Raw genomic sequence first — 25,374 nt, 5'->3', positions numbered from 1 at the left:
GGTGGGATCAATTTAAAGGATTAGAAGTGTCTGTCTAAATCCTAATCCCGGTCTTGGTCTGGGGATGCTGAAGAGTGATTTACAAGAAGGTTTACTATCCCTCTCAATTATTTACCCCATTAATGGAATTTATCAACAGCCTGGAGTCCTTGGCAGGATTATGAGCTAACAGAGGATGCACTGAAATGAACACACTGGGTAGCCATGCCAGAGATTTGCATGCGCAGAAGGGAAATTGAAGACATTTGAGCGGTGACTTAACATGGTGAGTAGTTGACAGCTCTTGTTTATTAGAAAAATCGTAATGGGGAAGAAACACAGCCCATGTGGGAGCTCAGACTTTTGACTGAGATATATCAGTTTTACTGCAATATGTTATAAAAATAAATGAAGCAAAAGAAAGAATAAAAGAGAAAAAGAAAGAAGGAAAGAAAGGGGGGAAGAACTTTCAGCACTTTAAATCAAGATTTGGGCTCAAAGGTTCTCACTCAAGGTTTCATTTAGATTCACTCATGATTCTTTTTTTATTTCTTCCTGATGTTATCTTACACGAGCTGTTAACCTGATTCAGGCTGTCACGGTAAAGACCAATCATCCATAGAAGTCCTCGGCTTGACAAGCTAGGCTGAGGAACCATTTTCCTCAGAGCTATTTTTCATAGTCTTTCTTTGTATATGTTTAAAGAACAGCTTTGTGAAATCAGCTTTCCCACCAGATTTTGAAAGCCACCTGAAATGAAATGATGTATCCCTATGCTCTAGCTACTTTCCATGGAAGCCTGATTCCATGCAGGTGTTGAATCTGCATTGCCTAGGCAACAGCCCCAGAAGAGCTGTGGGTCAGTAGTATGCTATCTCCAAATTTTCGTACCTCCAAACTTTTACTTAAGTCCACATTTCCCATTAGCCTCCGGGGAGGCTTTAGCCTGCTGGTTTTGAAAACAGTGTCTTTTACAAAGAGCTTTATAATTTTGTCTTTAAGTTCAAATCAGCAGGTGAATGCACAGGGCATCTCTCTCCCTTCTCCCTTCCTTCCTCCCTTCCTTCCTCCCTTCCTTCCTCGTACCCTCCCTTCCTTCCATTCTTCCTTTTTTCTCTGTCTTCTTTCTCTGTCTTCCTTTCTTCTCTGTTTCCTTTTTTTTTTTTTTTTTTTTAAACAATAAGTTTCCTTCTGCAAAATCTTGGGATCAGGAACATGACTAAATCCTAGAGCAATATAGAACTTTCTGGTTCTACAGGGAGTCCTACCAGAATTGGAAATACCACCCAATGCATGAAATAGAGCCCAGAAAAAAATGGAGGGACAAACTGTCAGCAAACCGAGAACAAAAAGTCATGTGTTAGAAAGTATGTGACTTGAGGAAAAACCCATGTTATAAATGTGTTAACTTGGAAAATGTTATTTTAAACAGCACAATTTTTATTTATTTATTTTTTATTGTGGTAGGAAGACTCAACATGATGTATACCCTCAACAAATGTTTGAGTGCACAATACAGCATTGTTAACTATCTGCACTATGCTGTACAGCAGATCTCTAGAATCTAGTCATCTTGCTTGACTGAAACTTGCTTGACTGAAACCCATTGAACAACTTCCCATTTCCTCCCCAGAGCCCTTGGCAACCACTATTCTCTCTGCTTCTATGAGTTTGGCTATTTTAGATATCTCGTTTAAGTGGAATGGTGCAGTATTTGTCCTTCTGTGACTGGCTTATTTCACTTTGCATAATGTCCTCCAGGTTCATCCATGTTGTTGCCTATGGCAGGGTTTCCTTCTTTTTGAGGCTTAATACTATTCTATTTGATGTATGTACCATATTTTCTTTATCCATTCATCCATCGGTGTACGTTTGGGTTGTTTTCTTATCTTGGCTATTGTGAATAGTGCTGCAATAAACATAAACATGCACACAAGCAAAGGGAAAAATGAGAGACAGAGAGAGAGAGAGAGAGAGAGAGAGAACAAACTGATGGTTACCAGAGGGGAGGGGGTGGGGGGGTGAAGTAGGTGATGGGGATTAAGGAGGGCACTTGTCATGATGAGCACAGGGTGGTGTATGGAAGTGTTGAATCACTAAATTGTACACCTGAAACTAACACAAAAGCTGTATGTTAACTAACTGGAATTAAAATAAAAACTTCAACAAAAACACATAAATGTGCACACATCTCTTTGAGATGCTGATTCCAGTTCTTTTGGATATATACCCAGAAGTTGGATTACTGGATTATATGGTAATTCTACTTTGAATACTTTGAGGAATATCCACACTATTTTCCACAACTACTGTATCGTTTTACATTCCCACCAACAGTGTGCAAAAGTTTCCGGTTTCTCTACATCCTTGCCAACACTTGATTTCTTTTTGTTTTTTGACAATAGCCATCCTAAGAGGTGTGAGGTGCTATCCCACTGTGGTTTTGAGTTGCGTTTCCCTGACAATTACTGATGTTGAGCACTTTTTCTTATACTTACTGACCATTTGTATGTCTTCCCCAGAGAAACATCTATTCAAGTCCTTTGCCAATTTTTTAATTGGGTTATTTTTTTTATTGCTATGGAGTTGTAGAAATTTCTTTTTCTTAATGTTTATTTTTTTAATGTTTATTTTTGAGAGGAGACAGAGCATGAGCAGGGGAGGAACAGAGATAGAGAGGGAGACAAAGAATCCGTAGCAGGCTCCAGGCTCTGAGCTGTCAGCAAAGAGCTCAACGTGGGGCTCAAACCCACAAACCATGAGATCATGTCCTGAGCCAAAGTCGATGTTCAACTGACTGAGACACCCAGGTGCCCGAGTTGTAGAAGTTTCATATATATTTTGAATATTAACCCCTTACCTCATATAGGGCTTGGAAATATTTTCTCCCATTCTGCAGGGTGTCTTTTCACTCTGTTGATTGTTTCTTTTGCCTTGCAGAGCTTTTTAGTTTGATGTAGTCCCATTTGTTTATTTTTGCCTTGTTGATTACATTTTTGGTGTTGTATCCAAGAAATCATTGCCAAGACTAATGCCAAGAAGATTTTTCTCTGTTGTCTTCTAGGAATTTTATAGTCTTAGCTCTTACCCATTTAGATCTTTGATCCATTTTGAGTTAATTTTTGTCTATAGTGTAAGATAAAGATCCAATTTCATCCTTTTTCTTGTGGATGTCCAGTTTTCCCAACACCATTTTTTGATGAGACTGTCTTCCCCACTGTGTATTCTTGGCTCCCTTGTTGAAGATCAGTTGACTGTAGGTGTGTGTGTTTTTTTTTTTTTTTTTTTTTTTTTTTTAAATTTTTTTTTCAACGTTTTTTATTTATTTTTTTGGGACAGAGAGAGACAGAGCATGAACGGGGGAGGGGCAGAGAGAGAGGGAGACACAGAATCAGAAACAGGCTCCAGGCTCCGAGCCATCAGCCCAGAGCCTGACGCGGGGCTCGAACTCACGGACCGCGAGATCATGACCTGGCTGAAGTCGGACGCTTAACCGACTGCGCCACCCAGGCGCCCCTAGGTGTGTGTGTTTATTTCTATGTCCTTTATTCTGTTCCATTGGTTTATATGTCTGTTCTAATGCCAGTACCAGAGTGTTTTTGATTACTGTAGCTTTGTGATATACTTTGATATCAGAAAGTATGATACCTCCAGCTTGTCCTTCTTCCTCAGGGACGTTTGTCTATTCAGGGTCTTCTGTGGTTCCGTATGAATTTCAGGTATTTTTTTCTATTTCTGTAAAAAAATGCCATTGGGATTTTGATGAGGATAATACCAAATCTACAGATTTCTTCGGGTAGCATGATGGACATTTTGACAATATTAAGTCTTTAAATCCATGAGCTGGGGATGTCTTTCCATTTATTTGTGTCTTCTTATTTTCTTTCATTGGCATTTTGTGGCTTTCAGTGTATGAGTCTTTTGCTTCCTTAGTTAAATTTGTTCCTAAGTATTTTATTTTTGATCCTTTGTAAATGGGATTTTCTTAATTTCATTTTGGATTTCATCATTAGTATATAGAAATACAACTGATTTTTGTATGTTGATTTTTTTCCTGCAACTTTATTAAGTTTGCTAATCAGTTCTAGTGTGTGTGTGTGTATGTGTGTAGTCTTTATAAGTCTTTATAAGTTTTCTATGTATAAGGTCAGACAATCTCGAAGCCAACATAATTTTAATTCTTCTTTTCCAATTTGGATGCCTTTTATTTCTTTTTCTTGCCTGAGCTCTCTGGCTAGGAGTTCCAGTACTATGTTGGATAGGAGGGGTGAAGACAGGCATCACTGTCTTGTTCCTGATCTTAGAGGGAAAGCTTTCAGTTTTTTATGATTGTGTCTGTTGTTAGCTGTGTGCTTGTCATATATGGCCTTTATCATATTGAGTACATTCCTTCTACACCTAGTTTGTTGAGAGTTTTTAATCATTAAAAGATTTTGAATTTTGTCAAATGATTTTTCTGAATCTATTGAGATGATCATGTGATTTTTATCATTCATTCATTTTTATCATTAATGTAGTGTGTCACATTTATTGATTTATATATTTTGAATCATCCCTGCATCCCAGGGATAAATGTCCCTTGATCATGGTGTATGATCCTTTTAATGTGGTGTTGAAAATCAAACTTTTTAGAACTGGAGATGGGTAGGCATTGTGCTTAGGAGGAATGACCTGGATTATAACATAAAAATGCCAGTCTTACACCTAGAATAGATGGCTAGTCGCTTTGATCTGAGGAGCACCAAAGTCCCTTCATTTTTCTACTCAGAGTGGTCTCTCCCCTTTGCCTAACTGCAACTGATGCTTGAAATTGAAATTATAACATTAGAGATTAATTCCTTTGGCATAAACTTTTCTTGACTCCCCCACTAAAAAAGAAACACCAGGGCACCAGGGTGGCTCAGTCAGTTAAGTGTCTGACTCTTGATGTTAGCTCAGGTAATGAGCTCACAGTTCATGGGTTCAGGCCCCATATCAGGCTCTGTGCCAACAGCATAGAGACTGCTTGGGATTCTTTCTCCCTTTCTCTCTGCCACTCCCCTACTCGCACTCTCTTTCTCTGTCTCAAAATAAATAAATAAACTTAAAAAAAAAAGAAACACCATTGGTTGGGGAGGAATATGGGAAATTTTCACATATTATTAATCTTTTACATATTAGCAGAAATTATGTAAAGAGCTTCTTTTTCCAGAGTTATTTTTCTTTCCATTAATAGGTTGGAGAGCTGGACTAGGAGTCTGAAGACAAACTTTACCTACTAGATAATTTTCCCAAAGGTGGTTCCTGACCAAGGCCTAAATTATAACCTATTCAAGAACATAAAACATTTCATTTGTAATCCATTTCTCTTCCTCACCAGGAAAATGGGGGTAAATTTAATTTAATGCTTTTGAAGTAAGGGATTAAATAAGGTAGAATTCTGAGCACACAGTTGTCTTTCTTTTTTTAAGATTTAATTATTTTTGAGAGAGAGCCACAGTGGTGAACATTATTGCCCCCTTACTTCTGATGTACCTACCTAGCTGTATTTCTTAAAATTTTTTTTAACATTTATTCATTTTTGAGACACAGAGAAAGACAGAGCATGAGCAAGGGAGGTGCAGAGAGAGAGGGAGACACAGAATCTGAAGCAGGCTTTAGGCTTTGAGCTGTCAGCACAGAGCCCGACGCAGGGCTCAAACTCACAAACCACGATATCATGACCTGAGCTGAAGTTGGACACTCAACCGACTGAGCCACCCAGGCGCCCCCCACCCAGTTGCATTTCTTGGTCAAATTTCAGGCCATATATTTTCCCAATTTTGTGGTTTCAGGCTTGGCACAAACCAGGTTCGTGATGTATACTTGTTAATAATGACAATAAGATAATGAATGGCTTTAGGAACCCAGATTTTCAGTGTAGCATAACTCCAACATTGGTGGGGGGCAGTCACACTTCATATTGTAGATATTTTGATAGAGGATTCTAGACCAGAGTTATAAAACAATCAGGAACTGGGTCTGCCAGATAGAAGTAAGTACAAACCACTTGTGGGAATATGACACTAGCAAAAAACTAATTAGTACAGCAAAGGCTAGAGAATGTTGAGTGAATTCAGAAAGCAGGTTAACAGTGTAGAGGTTTAATAAAGTCACTGCCTGGAAGTACAGAGTCCCAGGATCAGTGTATATCTAAGAAGAAGGGGACTTGCAGATCCTCTAGTCCAGCTGAGGGGAAAAAAGAGAGATCTAGAAAGGAGGAATGATATGTTCAATATCACATGGCAAGTCAGTAGCAGAACTGGGGTCAGGACCCAGGCCTTCTGATTCCCAGTGCAGTCCTGTCTTTAAACAGCAAGGAAGAACTAGTATGTATTGAAAGACAATTGTGGGGGCACCTGGGTGGCTTGGTCAGTTGAGTGTCCGAGTTTGGCTCAGGTCATGATCTCACAGTTAGTGAGTTCAAGAGCCTGATGCGGGTCTCAACCCGCATCAGGCTCGCTACTGTCAGCTCACAGCCTGGAGCCTACTTCAGATCCTCTGTCCCCCTCTCTCTGCCCCTCCCCTGCTTGCACTCTCTCTCTCAAAAATGATTTTAAAAAAGAAAGACAATTGTGTGCTCAGCATTCTACCTTATTTAATCCTTTACTTCAAAAGCATTAAATTAAATTTACCTCCATTTTCCAGATGAGGAAATTGAGAATCAGAACTAACATTCCAAAGGTTGTACTCCCAAGACCTCCATTCTCAAACACTAAGATTAGCTATATATACAATACAGTGTGGCCGGTGCCCTCCATCCCCAATGGTGCAACACTGAACCCTGACTGAGGGGTAAGAGAGCTGTCCCAAGACTGGGCTTGAACAGTACAGGTAAATTCCTTCTGGCTGGATAATGAATGTGTTTTCTCTTTCCAGTTTACTCTGCCTCTGCCCCTCATTATGTAATGGGGGACTAAGGGAATTTTTTAACACCACAAAGGAATTATTCAAACTCAGTATGGGTAGCATAGAAGGTATAATAATAGTGGTCTCAGTGATTTCACAGATGAGGGGCTGTCAACAGTCTCTCTACTGTACTGCTTAATCAACTGGGTTGCAAATCCCCATTCTACAGCGGTGTGCCCTCAGGAAAGTTACCATTTCTGAGCCTCTTTCTCATCATCTGTAAATGCAATCATCATACCTGCCTCAAAGGGCTGAATTTTTTTTTTTATTGAGTTTTTACAATAAGATAATATATGAGTTTAGCCCAGTGCTGGATACATAGCAAGAACTCAGTAAATCTTAGACTTTGCTATCCAATTGCTAATTTCTGGCTCAAAGGTACCACTTCTGGGAGAGAACTCACCAAACTGGGTGTGTCTGGGGAAGAAGAGGCAGTTGGTTGGGCCTCGTTGCTCTGTTGCTGTGAACAGGACTCTCTTCCCCATATAGAGTTACATTCTCTGTTATCCACTCCTAGTGGTTGAAAGAGTGAGGTCCTCTAAGGACAAAGATACCATCTAGTTCAATATCCTTGTCACAATACAGACCAGAAATAGCAACCTCTCCCATGCTATCCAGAGAGTGCCCTGGCTCCCAAGGTTTGCCATGATAGATAAAAGATTGGAGTTGAGGGAGGGTGGGAACAGTAGGGCCCAGCTTGACATGCCAGGCTGGGAGCTCTTTGAAGGCCAAGTCTACATTTTATACCCTATCCATTGTGAATCTCACCCTCATGCCTTCCACATAGTCAGCACACAGAATAAATCTGTTTGGGGGGATGGAGATTGGGCTAGATTATTTTGAAGGTCTAGGAATAGATTTGAGGTCCTTATGGATATAATCAGCCCAGAACCTTTCCACCACCCTGGAAGCAAAGTTGGAAGTTTTGCCTCTCCATCATATATGCCTTTCATCTCTGGCTCATGGTGTTTGGGGAGACATTTCCTTCCTAAGTCTTTCTTGACCTTCATTTTAACGCACTTTCACCTGTTTACAAATTTTGGGGTATACTATTGCAGTAGGTCTTTAAGATCCTGCAAGTGTGTCCCTGACAGTCTCTTATGGAGTCAGGCTTTCTCATAAAATTAGGAATGAGACTCAAGAATCATAACCAACAGGCCTGGCACAGGCAGAATTGTTGCTGGTAACAAGCAACCAGTTGAACTTGACTGGTACATACCAGCACTGATTATCAGCCCTGAAGAAAGCCATGCCATTGTTTTGATCTTTGGATGGAATTAAAATTTGCTAAGAAATTTCCTCATTAATATCTCCCCCAAGCAAATGATTCTTCTTATGGCTGCTGAGGTTATTTCTGACCTTGGATCAACCTTAATGTTTTATTAATTCTTTTCACAAACATTTACCTCATAGCTACTATGCTGGGAACTTGCTTAGGCATTAGAACTATGAAGAAGACCTCTAGGAACTCCCAATCCAGTGGGCTCTGTTTTCCATATGGAGTTGCTTTCATTGTTGCTCATCCCTTGTGGTTGAAAGTATGGGGTCCTATAAATATAAGAGATATCAAACAATATCTGTGTCACAATATAGACCCCAAATAGGGACAGTTTATAAATCAGAGTGACACCTTCTCTAATGGGTAGAAGTATGAATATGAGACACAGATGGAAAAACCAATAAACTCGGTCTGAGGGTGTTAATCAAGACTGCACAGAGTAGGGAACACTTCAATTGGGTCTTTAAGGTAAAGTTCATCAGAAGCCAGAAGTAGAGTGTGGGAGGAGGGAATTCCAGGCAGAAGGAATGGCATTTTCCAAATCCTATGCTTGATAGGCTATGTGATATAAGTCTGTAGAACTGCAAGAAATTTACTATAGCATCAGGTGAAAATAGTGGGACATGGGGGTATAAAGGCAAGGGCTAGATGGAGAAAGGCTTTGCATGCATCATCTTGAGAGTTCTCTACATTTACTGACTCCATTTCAATAGTTCTCATTCATGTTTGACTCACTGTAGTCCCTTAACTTGCAGCTTTACTCTGGGTCCAAACCCAATGGGCAGATTCTTTTCGCTGTTTAGCTTACTTGACTTCTCAGTGGAGTGTGAGATGTGATAAACACATTTCATCCTCAAAGCTTCATCTTCCTTGGATTGTAAGATATCATGCCATCTCTTGGATTTTGCTGTTTCTCTGGACTTCTCATGTAACTTTTCATTATGACCTCCTTTCCCTTTGCCTGACCTTTAAGTGAAGTGGATTTTCGGGGTTTTGTCCTCTGTCTTCTTTCGTTACTTCACAACTCTCTTTTGTCAGTCTTCCATGTATCTTCAATTATCCTGTATCAATTGATTACACTCAAATTTATATCTTTAGCTCAGCTTTCTGTTATGAGATCCAGTGTATCAAATTGTCCACTGGTTATTGCCACTTGTATATTCTACAGGCGTTGCCAGTTCAACATGTCTAATAGAATGCATTATATTGCCCACTCCTTCCTTCCGTGTTCCCTATCTCAAGAGACTTATATCATTTTCCAACCAGTTGCCTAGGTCTGAAAGCCTCAAAATCATCTTGGAGTCCTTTTTTTCCTTACCTTCTCCATCTTGTCAGTCACCAAGTTGTTGTTGGCTCTACTTTCTTAATCTCTTTGATATTTTTTTTAAAGCTTGGTGGATTTCATCTCCATTCTTCTACAACTTCACAACCACTCTCTTGGTCTATCATCATTTCTCAGGTGGAATTACTACAACAGCTTCCAACCTGGTTTCCCTGCTTCCAGTCTTACCCCCTTCCAACCTGCTCACCACACGGCTACTTGAGCAATCTTTTAAAAATAGAAATCTGGGGGCGCCTGGGTGGCTCAGTCGGTTAAGCGTCCGACTTCAGCCCAGGTCACGATCTCGCAGTCTGTGAGTTCGAGCCCCGTGTCGGGCTCTGGGCTGATGGCTCAGAGCCTGCAGCCTGCTTCCGATTCTGTGTCTCCTTCTCTCTCTGACCCTCCCCCGTTCATGCTCTGTCTCTGTCTCAAAAGTAAAATAAATGTTAAAAAAAAATTAAAAAAAAAAATAAAATAAAATAAATAAAAATGGAAATCTGATTATACAATTTCTCTGATTAAAACTATTGTCTACAGGATTAAATCTAAAAACCTATGAATGGCATATAGGACTGTTGGTGATCTGGCTCTTGCCTTGGCTGATATCATAGATCTAAGCAGAACAAATGCCTTGGAATTCTGAGAATCTAACATATCCTTTTCTTGAACAACATTAAAAAAGAAAAAACCTCTGGGTCTTACTGTACGTTGTTCCTCCTGCCTGGAAGGCACTTAGCACCAGCTCCCTCATAACCCTATTTACCTGGCTAACTTTTCTTTTAATACTTGAGTTAGAGACACAGTCCCTTCTCCTCCCTCCTCACCTCCCATGAAATCTGAGTTTGGAGGATGATCCTCTCTATCTTCCCCTGCTGAACTACTCCAATCATACTTTTTTTTTTTTTTTACTTTGTGTTGCCATTATTTGTTTACCTCTGTGTCTCTCTCCAAGAGGCAGTATGATGGAAAAAAATGGGCATATTTAAAACTATAATAATGGTAATAATATCACTAATATAATGCTAACCACATGCTAGACCCTGTTATAGGCACTTGCTGGATGTTAATCCATGTAATCAATCCTTGCAACACTGTGAGGTGGGCAGCTATTGCTGAAGTTCAATCAATGGGACTCGGTGATAGATTGAATGTGAGGACAGAGAAGAAGAAAGAATAACAGCTGATTACCAGGTTTCTGATTGGAGCAAGTGGGCAAACAGTGGATGGAGGTGCCATCTACTGAGATAAGGAATATAGGATGTATTGGAAGAAGAGTTTGGGTCAGGGTAGGGGAAAGAAGCTTTCAGTTTGGGGACGGCCATTCCTTTGCCATTCTTTTATAACAAATATTTCCAGAAGCTTTAGGAATAATGCAATAATTTTTTTTCTGATTGACAGGCATTTGGGAACACCACTGTCCATCTCAGGAAAGCAGACTAACCTCCCAACATCTCTTCACTAGCTTGCTAGAAGCGGAACAGCTATGTTCTTGGGACCTTGGCCTTTCTTTCACCTTATGCTCTGGTTTGCAGCTCCCAGAAGACAGCGAAGACACCATGGCCTTGTAGCTTTCAAGCTCCTGCAGTGTGTGTGCCTCCTGGCCCTCACGTCCATCCCGCAACAGGTGTGCGCACCCCCTTACAAGATAGGGGTGGTGGGCCCTTGGGCTTGTGATCCGTTGTTCTCAAAAGCTCTGCCTGAGGTTGCTGCTCGATTAGCCACTGAGCGGATCAACAGGGACCCATCATTTGACCTGGGTTACTCTTTTGAATACGTGATTCTCAATGAAGACTGCCAGACTTCCGGAGCCCTTGCCAGTTTCATTTCTCACCGCCAGATGGCCTCAGGATTTATTGGACCTGCCAATCCGGGCTACTGCGAGGCAGCCTCACTCTTGGGAAACAGCTGGGACAAAGGGATTTTCTCTTGGGCCTGTGTGAATTATGAATTAGACAATAAAAATAGCTATCCGACCTTTTCTCGGACACTCCCTTCTCCCATCCGTGTGCTGGTAACCGTCATGAAATATTTCCAGTTGGCTCACGCTGGAGTCATTTCCTCAGATGAAGACATTTGGGTGCACACAGCCAATCGAGTCGCAAGTGCTCTTCAGAGCCGGGGCCTACCTGTAGGGGTCGTCCTGAGCACAGGACGAGACAGCCAAAGCATTCGGGAAGCTCTCCAGCAGATTCGCCAGGCTGACAGAATTCGCAGTGAGTGCTTTCTCCCGGCTGACGTTTAAACGTGGCTCCAGGAAAAAAAATACGACAATCTCCAAAAGGTTTCCTACCCTCGCACCCCGGGATAGCACATCACTCCCCAGTTTTTCATGCATTTGCCCTCTTTTACTCACACTCAGGCTCAAAGGCCGTCCTGCTTCAACAGAGTCCATCTTATGAAGTAAATAAAGGTGCAGAGAACTTGGTGGTTAAGATGCCCTTGGGTTCCAGTGCCTACTCTCAGCACCTGGGTAGGGGGAAGACTGTAAGAGTGACTGTAGCTGCACACCCTCTATCCCCTTAGAACCCCAGTAGTTTCAGATCAGCCAAAGAGGGTTGCTCTTATGGCTCCATTTTTGTCTGATCTTGTTACCTATTTCATCACATTTCACATATGCATCTTCCTTCTATCCTCTGCTTCCCCCCCCCCCCCCAAAAAAAAACCTCAGGGCTTATCTCTTTGCAGCACACAACTAGCTGATTTGGAGGGACCTAGCTGATAAATAGAAACATATTAAAATGAGGAGACTGCCTACATTTTCACCTTTCCTCTTCCAAGAGAAGGTTTATGTTCAAAGGTGATTCTTGCAGAGGTAATGGACAAAGTGTCAAGCAAAGGAATGACCCAGTGAAGCTGCCATCAGCAGAGCGAGTTGGGTAGATTTGGGGGAAGAGGAGTCCTTCCTAGTCCTCTTGAATCAGAGATGTCTCTTACTGATACTGATGGCAAGCCCTTGTGACACTTGGTTTTGATATTTTCTATTCCAACTTTTTTTGCAGATTATTTTATTTTTTTAATGCTTATTTATATTTGAGAGAGAGAGAGAGAGCACTGGAGGGGCAGAGAGACAGAGACAGAATCTGAAACAGGCTCCAGGTTCCCAGCTGTGAGCTGTCAGCACGGAGCCCCAATGCAGGGCTTGAACTAAGGAGCCCTGAGATCATGACCTGAGCCAAAGTCGGATGCTTAACCGACTGAACCACCCAGGCGCCCCTTGAAGATTTTATTTTTAAGTAATCTCTACACCCGACCTGTGTGTGGCTCAAACACACAACCCCCAGATCAAGAGTCACATGCTCCACTGACAGAGCCAGCCAGGCGCTCTTCTATTCCAACTTGCCAATCTCCACTTTACCTTTCTCTGGAAAGTGGCAGCGATTTGAGGGAACACTGCTCATTTCTCTATTGCGGCCACTCCGCCACTTTAGACTGGACAGTTCAGCAACTACTTGTTAAATTGATTACTGCTAGGATTAGTACTAGTCCCAGGCATTTCCTTACCATAACAATGGGTTTGTTAGAGAATGGTCCAGCTTAGCCCGGCCTGTAAACAGAAGCCCATTTTAAGTTCCAAGTGTCCCCCTGGATTGGACCGTAATTATGATCATTATGGGAAGATAGGGGCAAGAAGTTTTCGTTCCAGGAACTACAGTAGTTTGTCTCCAGCTCCCTTGTACAAGATCCTATATGTTAAGCAATCAGCGTGGCTCCGATTACTTCATAATAGAGCTTGATACTTTCAAAGCAGAGCACAGAGTTATTTTTTAAAGATCTAAAACCATTTACAGGGAGGAGTCATGCCAATAACAGGCTGACATATTTAGTATCATAACTTTATAATATGCTACAAATCTTCACGAAGCCCAGTGTCTCCTGCAAGTTTACATTCCATGAGTGTTTCACATCCCACCCATTTCTAAATAGTATGCTCTTTGAAATGACATTTTGGCCTCTACCATGAAATGTTAAATAAATCCAGGCACTGAAGCTCTTCAGGCTGTCAGACTGAGAGAAGTTAGGACTGAGTGCTCACCACCCACAAGTCCTTTGAGGTGGAGAGGTAGCAAATGTACATTGTCTTGCCCTGCTATTCGAGATGTGTTCCTTTAGGTCGATGGTTCTTACTCTGACTGCACACCAGAATTACCTGGCTGTCTTTTCAAAATGACTGGTGCCAGAAAGCCACTTCCAGAGGTTCTGGTGGTCTGCAGGGGGGCACCAGTAAGGGCATTTTCAGTAGCTTCCCAGATGCACGGAAAATGCAGCCAGGGTTAAGAACCACCTGCTTTAAGTTAATGAAAATGCAAATAAATGTTCCTTACTTTAGATTGCCAGTCATTTTTGTCCTAATATAACTTTGTTTAATCGGATTGTTTTCTTTGTAACAGTATGGATCAGCCTACTGAAGGAATGGAAATTTTAAGATTGCTGGGTTGGAGGGGTGGTGGGCAGGGAAACCTAGAGAGGAAGGTTTGTGGTTGTGGAGCAGAGGCCCGCCCTGGGCTGACAGGACAGCAACAGGAAGTGAAGTAGGGACTCAGAAAGGGAGATAAAAGGGAGCAAAGACAAAGCTCTGCACTGCAGGATTTTGTTTCTGGTTTCTGGCAAAGCAGGGGCAGACTCAGAGGGGGCATGCTGGGACCTCAGTGACAAGAGACCGAATGCGAGTGGGGGAGGAGGGCACGGCAACTGAGCCTGCCGCATATGACCTCTGACAGTGTGGAGTATTCAAAGATGTGTGTGGCACTCACGTTTGGAATAGCCAGCTGTTGGCCTCTGAGGCATGCCACAGCGGTGGGTTGGGTATGACAGCAGGAGTTGCAGAAGGGCAGTGACTCAAAGTAAGGTAGGCTTGTTGCCTGGTGAGAGAAGTTGTCTCAGCCAGCAGAAACATTGGAAGCAGGATCCAGGGTATGAACATAAATGGACTATCAGGACTTGAAGCAAGCTGCCTGGGGTACAGGGCACCTCTCCCATCCCATCAGAAAGTGGGAGAGCTGGGGCACCTGGGTGGCTCAGTCGTTAAGCATCTGACTTCGGCTCAGGTCATGATCTCACAATTTGTGAGTTTGAGTCCCACATTGGGTGAGCACGGGGTCTGGGTGAGCCACACTTCTCTCTCTCTCTGCCCTGCGTGGGATTGTCTCTCTCTCTCTGCCCTCTCTCACTTGTGCCCTCTCTCTTTCTCTCTCTCTCTCTCAAAAAAAAGTGGGAGATCTGGTGAGAAACCAAGCCAGAGGCCAGTGAGTATGGACTGGGACAGCAGGGCAGTGAGGAAGTTTACAGCACACCAAGCACAGAATACACCAGATCAAATCTCTGGCTGATTCTCTAGCCCCTCTCATCTGGTCGGACTGAGACTGCTAAAGTATTCGTAGCTGTGATCCGTCTTGATTGGAAAGGCAGTGAGCTTTCTTGTGTGACCTCAGCTGAGCCTCTTCCCTATTCTGTTGGACACGAGGCTACTTCTTACACTGTGGACCCCCAAGTGAACCTTCAGAAGAGGACCTTTTGTGATGTACAAAATACGGTGGCAGGGATTAAAAAAAAAAAATAGTTGAGAGGTGGGTTTTGTCCGATCTGCTCACAGTAACAGTGACTACAACCCCATGTGGGGGTGGTAGTGAGGAATTGTGCTGGGGGGGGGGGGGGGAAGGGGAGAGAAAGCTAGTCTACTACTGGCTGGTGTGTCACTTCTCGTTTTTTGTAAATTTATGTTTCCAATTAAGAAGTATTGCTGGCACCTTACTGGAGTCAGAAGAAATGTCTTTCTCAGAAACAGGTCTAAATTGTGCTTACACAAGACTGAGGCAATGATAAAATTTACTAGTAAAGATGATAACAATAATGAAAGCTGCGGGGCCTTTGGAGGGGAAACAGCAGGGGTGTTAGATGCTGCCATAGAGACAATGAAAGCAACCATAATATCACTTTACATGTGAACAGCTCTCTACAGTTTACAAGGTATTTGCATATAGATGATCTCATTCCATCCTCAGGATTACCCAGAACTTCCTTTCAAGTTTTACAACACCTGTGGGTCTCACATAACAAGTAGGTAGGTGTAGGCATTATTAACAACAAAGAATGGGGTAAATGAAGGCCCAGGGAAGGGAGGATTCAGCCTCTCCCAGATTTTCAGCTCATTTCTTTTAAGCTTCAAAAGCAATTACCAATGACCTTTGTTTCTGATGAAGTCAAATAGGAGAGATCGATCGTAATCAAAGACTAAGGCCTCGATTTACAGTCAGGGCTTCTGTACGCGGTTAGGTAGGTTGTGCCCTGCACAAGAAGATCTAGCTGAGTGGGCATGAGGGCCCAAATCCAGTTCCTTCTCTACTGAAACCACGAGCCCTGGTGGAAGTTTTGATCCAATGGCATAAAAGACCGTCCACTCACTGGGCACAGCACCTGTTGCATGGCAATTTCCCAGAAGAGGTGCTTTTGCTAATTCTCACAAAGGCTAGCAGGAGGCCCCGCTAAAAAGCTCTTTACAGAACTTTTCAAATGGCTATTTCAAGCCCTCCTCTCCTCTCCTCACCTTTTTGCCTATCAATGCCTGGCTGATTGTGAAATCCTTTCAATTTGGGCTTACCAGGTTGTCAAGCCCTTGGGGATTCCTTTAAATCCTTTCAAATTGGGAATGCTTCATTACAATATGATATTTAGTAAATAGGACACCGAGTGGTCTTCCCTTTTTTGTCCAAAATTAAATACCTTGTTACTGTGTTACTGCCAGGGATCTGGCTAGCCTCTTCCCATCTATTGAAGATTATTGTACATAAAAAAGACAAAAAAAGAATAGCAACATGGGTAATAGTTAATATTTACTGAGAGTTTCTTGTGTGCTAGTCATTTTGTAAGAGCTTTGTGTAGACCATCTCGTTCAATTCTTGCAACATCCCTATATAGTAAGGCTATTATTGAACACACTTTATGGATGAGTCTTCAGAGGGCAAAAGAGGTTAAGTAACTTGCTTAATGTCACACAGCTAGTGAATGGGAAAGCCAGGCCATATACAAGCAGGTTGGTCTAAAGCAGGCCTCTCAAACCTTGGTGTTTACTAGAATCCCCTGGAGGGCTTATTAAAACATGGATTGCAGGATTCCTTCTCCAGAGTTGCTGATTCAGGAAGGAGAGCTCGGGAAGGTCCCCAGAATTTGCATTTTTAGCCAGTTCACAGTGGTACTAGTGCTGTTGGTCCAGGGATCATTCTTTGAGAAACACGGGTCTCATGAAAGACTTACACTATATTGCCTCCTGTCTCCTTGAGGTATGTCCCAAAAGCATACTCACTTGAGATCCTGGGTACCATGGAGGGTGTACAATTCAGCTCTTCCATTTTTCTTTCTTAATTTTTGGGCTCACTGATGAAATTCCTTAAAGTGCCTCAAGGTAGCAGGTGTTGGCCTGATTTTCCTACACTAATAAGAACAGTGATGCTGCTAATACTATGGCCAAGAACCTTACTGTTGTTAGGGAATTTGGTATAGGATTTGGTATAGATAAATGTAAGTAAATGTAAATGGTAAAAGGACAACCTGCTTTCATGAATGGGCCCAATATCAGATAAAATGATTGAAGACCCAGCACAAGAGGAAATCTGTAAAGAGGTTTCCAACATTTAAGAGGCCTTATCTGGACAGCAGTTTGAAAACGTTGCAGAAAACATATGTTGCAAGGTGTGGAAAAATATTAACAACTTATCTCAAGCTGTGCGGCAATGTGCAGGGTTTTATTGGGTATGAGAAAACATGATCTGATGTGGGTGGAATGGCCATTAAAGGTAATATGTGTCTCCCATCATGCAGAGCTTCTTGCACCGGTTCAACACTGGTGGCAGGTACTTAAGTGGTGGTCTGTGGACTTAGAGACAAAAATGCGTGTGGGTGGGTGTCCTCAGCTGATACAAACGGTCACACATTGCCTAGTGCAGTGTTCTTAAGTTGTGCTTTCAAGGCCTCCTGCACTGAATCACATTGGGTGGGGGGGCAGAACTGGGAAACCTGCAGATTCCAGAGCCTCCTATGCTCTTCTTATGGATCCATTTTATAGACTGGCCTTGGAAGAAAGCGGAGAGGAAGAGGGTCTGAATGTACTTCTTTCACTGTATGGCCAGATGGCTGACTCCTGGGGGAATGTGAGACTTGGGATAAATCGCAGAGCATGCTTCCCCCTCTCTCAACATTTGTTAAAACGAAATAGGTTAAAATAAATGTCAGTAATGGGAAATGTCACAAAAGGACTAAAATGAAGATAAAGAACCGTTGAACTGGTGGGGTGTTTCTGTGGATTGGGAGCAATACTGCAGGGTCACAATGTGAATATGATTCCTAAGGACTTCTTCAGCGCTAGCTAGTAGAACCATTTCCATTTCACAAGGTATGAGAGTGCGCCCAGTTTCCTCCACTAAGGACTCTATAGCCAGTAATCTGTGAGAAACAAAAAAAGTGAAAGTTGCCTTTTGAGAAACACAGATCCTCTATCTCAAGGAAATATCATACAGAATATTTCAATATGAGAATTTCAATTTCCTTACTCAAAAGGAGGAGTTGAGCAACTTAGTAATTGGCTTTTCCTGGAGTTTCATAACGTTTCTTTCTGCTAGTGTTGAAGGTGAAAGAGATGATTGATCCTGGACAGCCTGCCATAATGGATACTACCGTATGAAGACATAGCTGCTGGATGTCTTTCTAAAAAATGTCTATTTATTTTGACAGGGAGAAAGACAGAGAGGGAGAGAGAGAGAGAGAGAGAGAGAGAGAGAGAGAGAGAGCAAGCGCATGTGCACACTGGGGGAAGGAGGGGCAGAGAGAGAGGGAGAGGGAAAATCTCATGCAGGCTCCATGCTGTCAGTGCACAGCCCGATGCAGGGCTTGATCTCACAAATCGTGAGATCAGGACCTGACCCAAAATCAAGAGTTGGACGCTTAACCAGTTGAGTCACACAGGGGTCCCATAGCTGCTAGATGGCTTGAGTGGGGCTCAGGAAGCTCAGAGAAAGTGCTAAGATCATATCCTAGTGAGATGGTATCTCAGGTGGATGTATCTCCTGGTCCTTGTGTTGGCTATCGAGTGGCTGACTGTTAACAATCAGGATGGAAACTTACAAATTAGCATTATTCAGTGATCACTCATTGACCCAGGCCTTGTCTAGGATTTAAGGTTTCTGTCTACTAATCATTTCCTGACAACAACTTACAGGTAAAACCCCATTTTAATGAATGTAATTTTGAGATAATAAAACTATTTAGTAAAACCATCATGTAGAACAGATGCATCCACAAATCCCTTTCACAAAGCACTCAATCCATTAAATTAAATTGCTGTTGTTTCAATTCAGTATTGATGCTTTCTACTTTAGTCATGTTCAATGGCAAGGTCTTGCCATGCAACAAATGGAGGAGCCTGTGATCATACCTTCTCAAGGCTTCCATTTTCTCCTCTGGAAAATAATGGGGGAATAAGAGGAAGTAGTAGGTCTCAAAGAGTCTTTCCAGCTATAAAAATTCTGACTCTTTGTCTGAAGTGTCCTTAGTGTGCCTATGGAAAAAAAAATCACAAGAGATTAAGGTAGAGGGTAAGGTCTTAAGCATAGTTAATGACTCTAAGCATTAAGGACAAGTATGGTAGAATTTATCTGCCCAGCAAATATCACTTCAAATCCTTCCTCCATACTAACAATCCAAATATGTCCATGCCTCACACCTCAAGGAACCCACAAATGATATCCAAGGGTACAACCTTTCTGAATTTTTCAGGTGTTCATTTAAACAATGTTCTTTGGGTTCATCATATGTACTGGGATACAGAGATAAATAAGACACAGTCCTTGACCTCAAGGAGCTCACAGTTTCATAGTAGAGGTTGACATAAATAAATAAGGGCAATAAATCTTGTAAGTGCCATGATAGAAGTCAGTTCAGAGTACAATGGGGCTCTCCACCAGTGTGACAAGCCAGTGTCCTGGAAAAAAATTCTGTCAGATGGAGATTTGTGTGCAGGAAGCTTATTGTGGGAATGCTTTCAAGAACAACATTTGTGAGGAAGAGAAAGCAGTAGAATGAGGCAGAGAGAGGAACCAAATGGTCATGTCATCACAACAAAGGCCTCAGCCAGTCCCAGTGGGAACTCTGGAGCTGGGATGGCCCTTCAGAGTTGTCCAGAATTGAGATGAGGAGGGAGTCTTAGCCTCTATGCCCCCATGTTGACCAGTCATTGGATACAGGCTGATGCAGAGAGAGGGGTACAATGTGATAATAATAGTTTGACAGCCAGCTTGTCAGGGGGAAAATAGTCCTGATTGGTAACATTTGCTGATTTCCATGGACTGATTTCCATAATCACTCAATTTCAAGCTACCAGTCTGAAACTAACTGGTGCACAAAACCCCCCAAAATTTAACCACAGCCTCTTGGGAACTAGCACAAGCCAGCTCTAGCACACTTCTGAGAAGGTGTGACCTTGTGAGAGGTGTCTCTCATCAGCTGAGGGCAATTCTCAGAGAGATGTTAGCTATCATCTTCTAACCCCCACCCCCAGCAGCTAGGAGAACCAGTGCTTCAGTCATGAAGGGTGCATCTGGGTGGTACACCACAGCACCCAGTGCACGTAGTGTTGGTTATAGTATTTGCTGTATTTCAACCAAAACAAGTCACTTAATTCCATTTAACACATTCCATCTAGTGAAGTAATGTTAATATTCTTTGAAATACAGCAAATGAAATTTTATCTCTTTTGGGTAATCTTGGCCAAGTCACCTAATCTCTGTTTTTGTAGAAGAAAGATGCCAATACTGAGTAACTTGCTAAGGTACTGGAGGATGAACTGGCCAACTACTTAAAGGGCCTCACTTAACTCATCCTCCCTCCTCAATGGGCTTGTTAGTGGACTAATCTGACCAAACGGATTCACATTCAATGGTGTAGCCAAATTTAGGGAGTTAGATGTCTTTGGTTCTAGTTTGTCCTTCTAAATCCAGCTCTTGCCTTGTCAAGCCTGTCTCGCACTCCATTTCCCCATTATGCAACGTGTGATTATGAATGAAGGAGGCTGAATTCCTAGCGTGGCTCATGAACTCGCTCCAAAGATATCCCAGAGTATTGGAAGGAAGATGTGAGCATCATAATACACGTAAAACCTCTTAGGGCCATTATATTGAGGGAACTAATGGTCATTTGAAAACTCAGGTTACTCTGTGTGTTTGTGTGGGTGTGTGTGTGATTTAAATCATCTTCATAACTTGCTAGTTACACCTTAAAACACTGAAAGGTATCAGCTGTAGGTCAAACGGGAAAATTTCTGGGGGTATTTAACCAGTGTAAAAAAGATTTCTGAAAATAGATGATGAAATATATAAATGCCAAAAAACCAGTCACTGAATGTAGTTAAGCATACTCAGTTCCTGAGATTAAAGGTTCCGTGTAAGCACGTATAATTAATATTTACCAATAGCAATAGGACCTTGGCCTTTCTGCAAAGAGCTCCGAATACTTGCCAGGCATTATCTAATTAAACTACTCAACGCACCTGTGAAATGCTTTGGACTCTGCATTTTAAAGATGTGCGCACTGAAGCACAAGTGGGCTTAAACTAAACTCATTTAGCATGCCAAGGGCGAAATTGGATAGAAGACTTTCAATCTCATGATCTTGCTTGCCATTCTTCAACCGTGGCCGCCTCTAATCCACTCTATTCTAGCATAGCTCTGCCAAACAACATAGCTTCATAAGTCAGGGGAGAGTTAAAGAAGAGTGCAAAGTAATTCCAATTATAGGGAAGTTAGATTTTTAAAACTTGAGCCTATCACCCACAATATTATTATCATTTACAGGAGAGTGTGAGTTAGTGCCATTCACTGCCTACACTGGCCATGGTAAGGGTGGAAACAGTTGTGCAAAATCTATTGGAATGTATGTTTGCCAGAGCTGGGCAATAAACAGCAACAGTGGCTATGAGAGTCTCTCCTATCCTCTCCCTCTAGCCTTCTTATTCTTAGGTATAATAATAGCTGTGATTTTTTGAGTGTCATGTGCCAAGCCCATTATATGAATTGCTCCTTCAATCATCACTACCACCCCATAAAGTTCATATTTTTGATCTCCATTTTATAAATGAGGCAGGTAGAGAGGTAAAGCGATTTAGCTAAGGGTAGACAGCTAACAATAACTAGTGATGTTAAGGTATAAGCCTGAGTCTTCCGATCCCATAGCCTCTTCATTATGCTACCTCTCATTTGCTATAGTTGTTCTTGTTCCTGTCTAGTAGTGGGCTCTGCAGGCTGTAGACATATCTGTGTTGTCCCTATGCCTAATCCAGAGTCCCTGAACAAAGCCTTAGCTCAGGGCTTCAACATCTTGATCATCTTAGCGGCATACAATAAAAATAATTTAGCAATTGGTTGTAACACATTTATTTATTTCCCCTGGTCTGTGGTTTTTGGAAGTGTATTTTACTAACCTATTACTGCCATAACCTCCCTGCTTTGTTGGTTTCAGTAATCATCATGTGTATGCATTCGGCCTTGATTGGGGGAGAGACTCAGATGCATCTCTTGGAATGGGCTCATGATCTGAAAATGACTGATGGAACCTATGTCTTTGTTCCTTATGATGCCCTGCTCTACAGTTTACCTTATAAGCATACACCCTACCAGGTCCTGAGGAACAACCCAAAACTCCGGGAAGCCTATGATGCTGTGTTGACCATTACAGTGGAGTCCCAAGAAAAGACCTTCTACCAAGCCTATACTGAGGCAGCAGCTACACGTGAAGTTCCTGAGAAGCTGGACTCAGATCAAGTAAGTGCAGATTCACAAGTTATCATAAGCAGAGGCCCTCAAAAATCGGGAAGGTAAATATTGTTTCTATCAAGAGCCTCTATTCCATAGGAAGCTCCATCAAGAACAAGCAGCCACACACAAATTAAAAACATCTTTTGTTTGCAGAAAACATTTATAAAACAAAGACACAATGCTGGAGAATATTTTTTATTGTCACACCGCCCACAATGACAGCATGCAACTATGAAGAATAAAGAAAATATACTTCAAAACAGGGAAACAAAGCTTTCATATATACTAGTGCTGTTCAAGGGGGCTAGAGAGAAGAAGTCTTATTTCTGACCCAAGTTCAACTATTTTGAATAGTTTTGAATCTATTCAAAGTAAGACAAGACAGCTGGTATAATGAGACTGTATTAAGTTTATTACTGATAGAACTGGTATTTGAGAATATGGCTTCTGTCTCCTTGGAAGAATTTGAGCTTCCCAATACAGAATCTGAGGATTACCCAGACTTTTCCATCTAGTCACCAGCATTGCAGGACCACCACATATTCCTGCACCACGAGGGCATGCTTTCTGTAAAATGTACAGCCTGGAGGAGCATGGTGGAGTGTTTCCTATAGGTAGCTGGCTCCCAAGAGAAAGAAATTAGGACAGGCTGGGCTACACATGCTTAGTTCTTCTTTCAAATTAGCCAGTCAGATTAAGTCACTCCTCCTTTGTGGGAAGGAATGAGTAAGGGTTAAAGAGAGGTCAGGTGTTTTTTTGTTTTTTGTTTTGTCTTGTTTTTTTTTCCAGCAGAGCTATCTCTGTATGAAAGGAATTATTTGGAGTGGGGAAGAATTCCTCCTTTCTAATATGCAAGACATAATATTTACACATGTATAAATGAATATATGTATAAACATATTTCATGTTCAAATCACAAACACTTAAGAGCTAGAAGAAGGTAAAGAAGTGGAGAGGGGACTGGGGTGCCTGGGTGGCTCAGTCAGTTAAGCATCTGACTCTTGGTTTTGGCTCAGGTCATGATCTCATGGTTCATGAATTCAAGCCCCTCGTTGGGTTCTGACAGCACAGAGTCTGCTTGAGATACTCTCTCTCTCTCTCTCTCTCTCTCCCCCTCTCTCTTGGCCCCTCCACTGCTTGTGTGTGATATCTCTCTCAAAATAAATAAATAAACTTAAAATCTCAAAATAAAAAAAGGAAGTGGACAGGGGAAGAAAGATAAAGGAATGGGGAGCAAAGACAAAAACAAAGAAGAAACATACAAAGAAGACAAGGAATATGAGAAGATGGGGAGGCCAAAGCTATCACTTAGATTTGAAAAAATACAGAGGGGGTTGTTATAGGTTGGAGGCCAGATGTAAGAGAAGGTAGTTATTTTCAGAGGTATTTAGAAGAAAACATAAGTAGGATTAAAAGTTCTAGCATCAGCTAGCATACTGTATCAGTTACAAAGCCTCTGGCTGCAAGAAATAGACTGTTCAACACAAAATGGCCAGTAATATATTTTTTCAAAATTTGAATCTATGGGAGATCAAGAGTCAGTTAATTCATCAGCTCAATGATGTTATCAATGAACCAGTCTCTACTCATCCTTCCTCTGTGCTATCTTGACATCATGATTTGGTTGGTCTCATGGTCCCATGATGGCTGCCATAGTTCCAGACATCACTTATTATAGGTGGAACTGTCTACAGATAAAAATGGGGAATGTTCCTTTCTTGTGCCTCTTTCTAAGAGTGAGGAAATCTTTCCCAGAAGCTCCTCATGCAGACTTCTCTCCATACTTTCCTGATCATATTCATGCCTCATATGCATACCTAAGTCAATTATTTAGAAAGAGGAACAAGACCATCATGATTGACCCTATGGCTGCCAGAAAAATCTGAACAGAATTGAGATTCTGTTAGCAGGGAAGAAGGCTGTCAGGTAGGCATTTGATTGTGTCTAACACTCACATTCTCCATGATATTCTCCTTTTTATCCACCCCTTTTCTTTATCCTGTGGGCTGCTTGTCTCTCTGAACAAATGATTTAGATAAAATTTAGGTTTAGTTTAAGTATTGATAACAAAGATGTTGCCAATTTTTGTTCTAATAAAAAAAAGTAGTAGAGATATTAACAGTACTGATTTTCAACTTTATTGCTACTGATAAGTTTATAATAAATATTTCTTTTAGGAGACACATGTATTTAAAAACAAATGGTCAGTTTGGTCAAGAATTGCAAGAATCCCTCAAATTGCTAAGAATGGTTGTCTAAACCATTTGTTTGGTATATTTATCAACAAGCAAAGAGATGGTGAATTTTTTTCTTAATTTTTAAAAATGTTTTATTTATTTATTTATTTATTTATTCCCATTTTTTAAAAATTTTATTTTTTTAAAATTTACATACAAGTTAGCATATAGTGCAACAATGATTTCAGGAGTAGATTCCTTAATGCCCCTTACCTATTTAGCCCATCTCCCCTCCCACAACCCCTCCAGTAACCCTCTGTTTGTTCTCCATATTTAAGAGTCTCTTATATTTTGTCCCCCTCCCCGTTTTTATATTATTTTTGTATCCCTTCCCTTATGTTCATCTGTTTTGTTTCTTAAAATCCTCATATGAGTGAAGTCATATGATATTTTTCTTTCTCTGACTGATATTTTTGAGAGAGAAGAGAGAGAGAAAGAGAGAGCAAGCGGGGGGCAGAGAGAGGGAGACACAGAATGTGAAGCAGGCTCCAGGCTCTGAGCTGTCAGCACAGACCCCAACGTGGGGCTTGAACTCAAGAACTATGAGATCATGACCTAAGCCAAAGTCAGATGCTTAACCGACTGAGCCACCCAGGTGCCCTGAAATGGTGAATTTTTACACTTTTTAGCCAATGGTATAGCACCACATAGATACAGACTGTCTTTTTAATTTAATCACAAAATTGAGGGAAGGCGAAAGGTGTGTGTGTGTATGTGTGTGTGTGTGCATTGTGCATGTATATGAACAGATATTTTGATACAAAAACTCAGATCTTCTTCTCTTAATATTTGATCCAATATCTTTGAGCTTGTGGAAAGCATAAGATAATTAAGGCC

General features: G+C 41.6%; 1 protein-coding gene across 3 annotated transcripts in view; it reads left to right on the top strand.

Moving 5' to 3' along the window:
* The first annotated feature begins 10,909 nt into the window (after positions 1-10,909).
* Positions 10,910-25,374, top strand: part of GUCY2F (guanylate cyclase 2F, retinal) — a 102,699-nt gene continuing 88,234 nt past the window's right edge. For all 3 annotated transcript variants that reach the window (XM_058712845.1, XM_058712848.1, XM_058712847.1), the window contains exons 1-2: positions 10,910-11,719; positions 22,005-22,306. In XM_058712845.1, the coding sequence (XP_058568828.1) occupies positions 10,990-11,719; positions 22,005-22,306 (1,032 nt within the window). In that variant the 5' untranslated portion in view covers positions 10,910-10,989. The remainder of the gene's footprint in view (positions 11,720-22,004; positions 22,307-25,374) is intronic.

Source organism: Neofelis nebulosa, chromosome X, assembly GCF_028018385.1.
Source record: "Neofelis nebulosa isolate mNeoNeb1 chromosome X, mNeoNeb1.pri, whole genome shotgun sequence".
Taxonomy (NCBI): Eukaryota; Metazoa; Chordata; class Mammalia; order Carnivora; family Felidae; genus Neofelis; species Neofelis nebulosa.
Note: the sequence above shows the minus strand (reverse complement) of the source record. Positions and strands in the feature narration are given on the sequence as shown.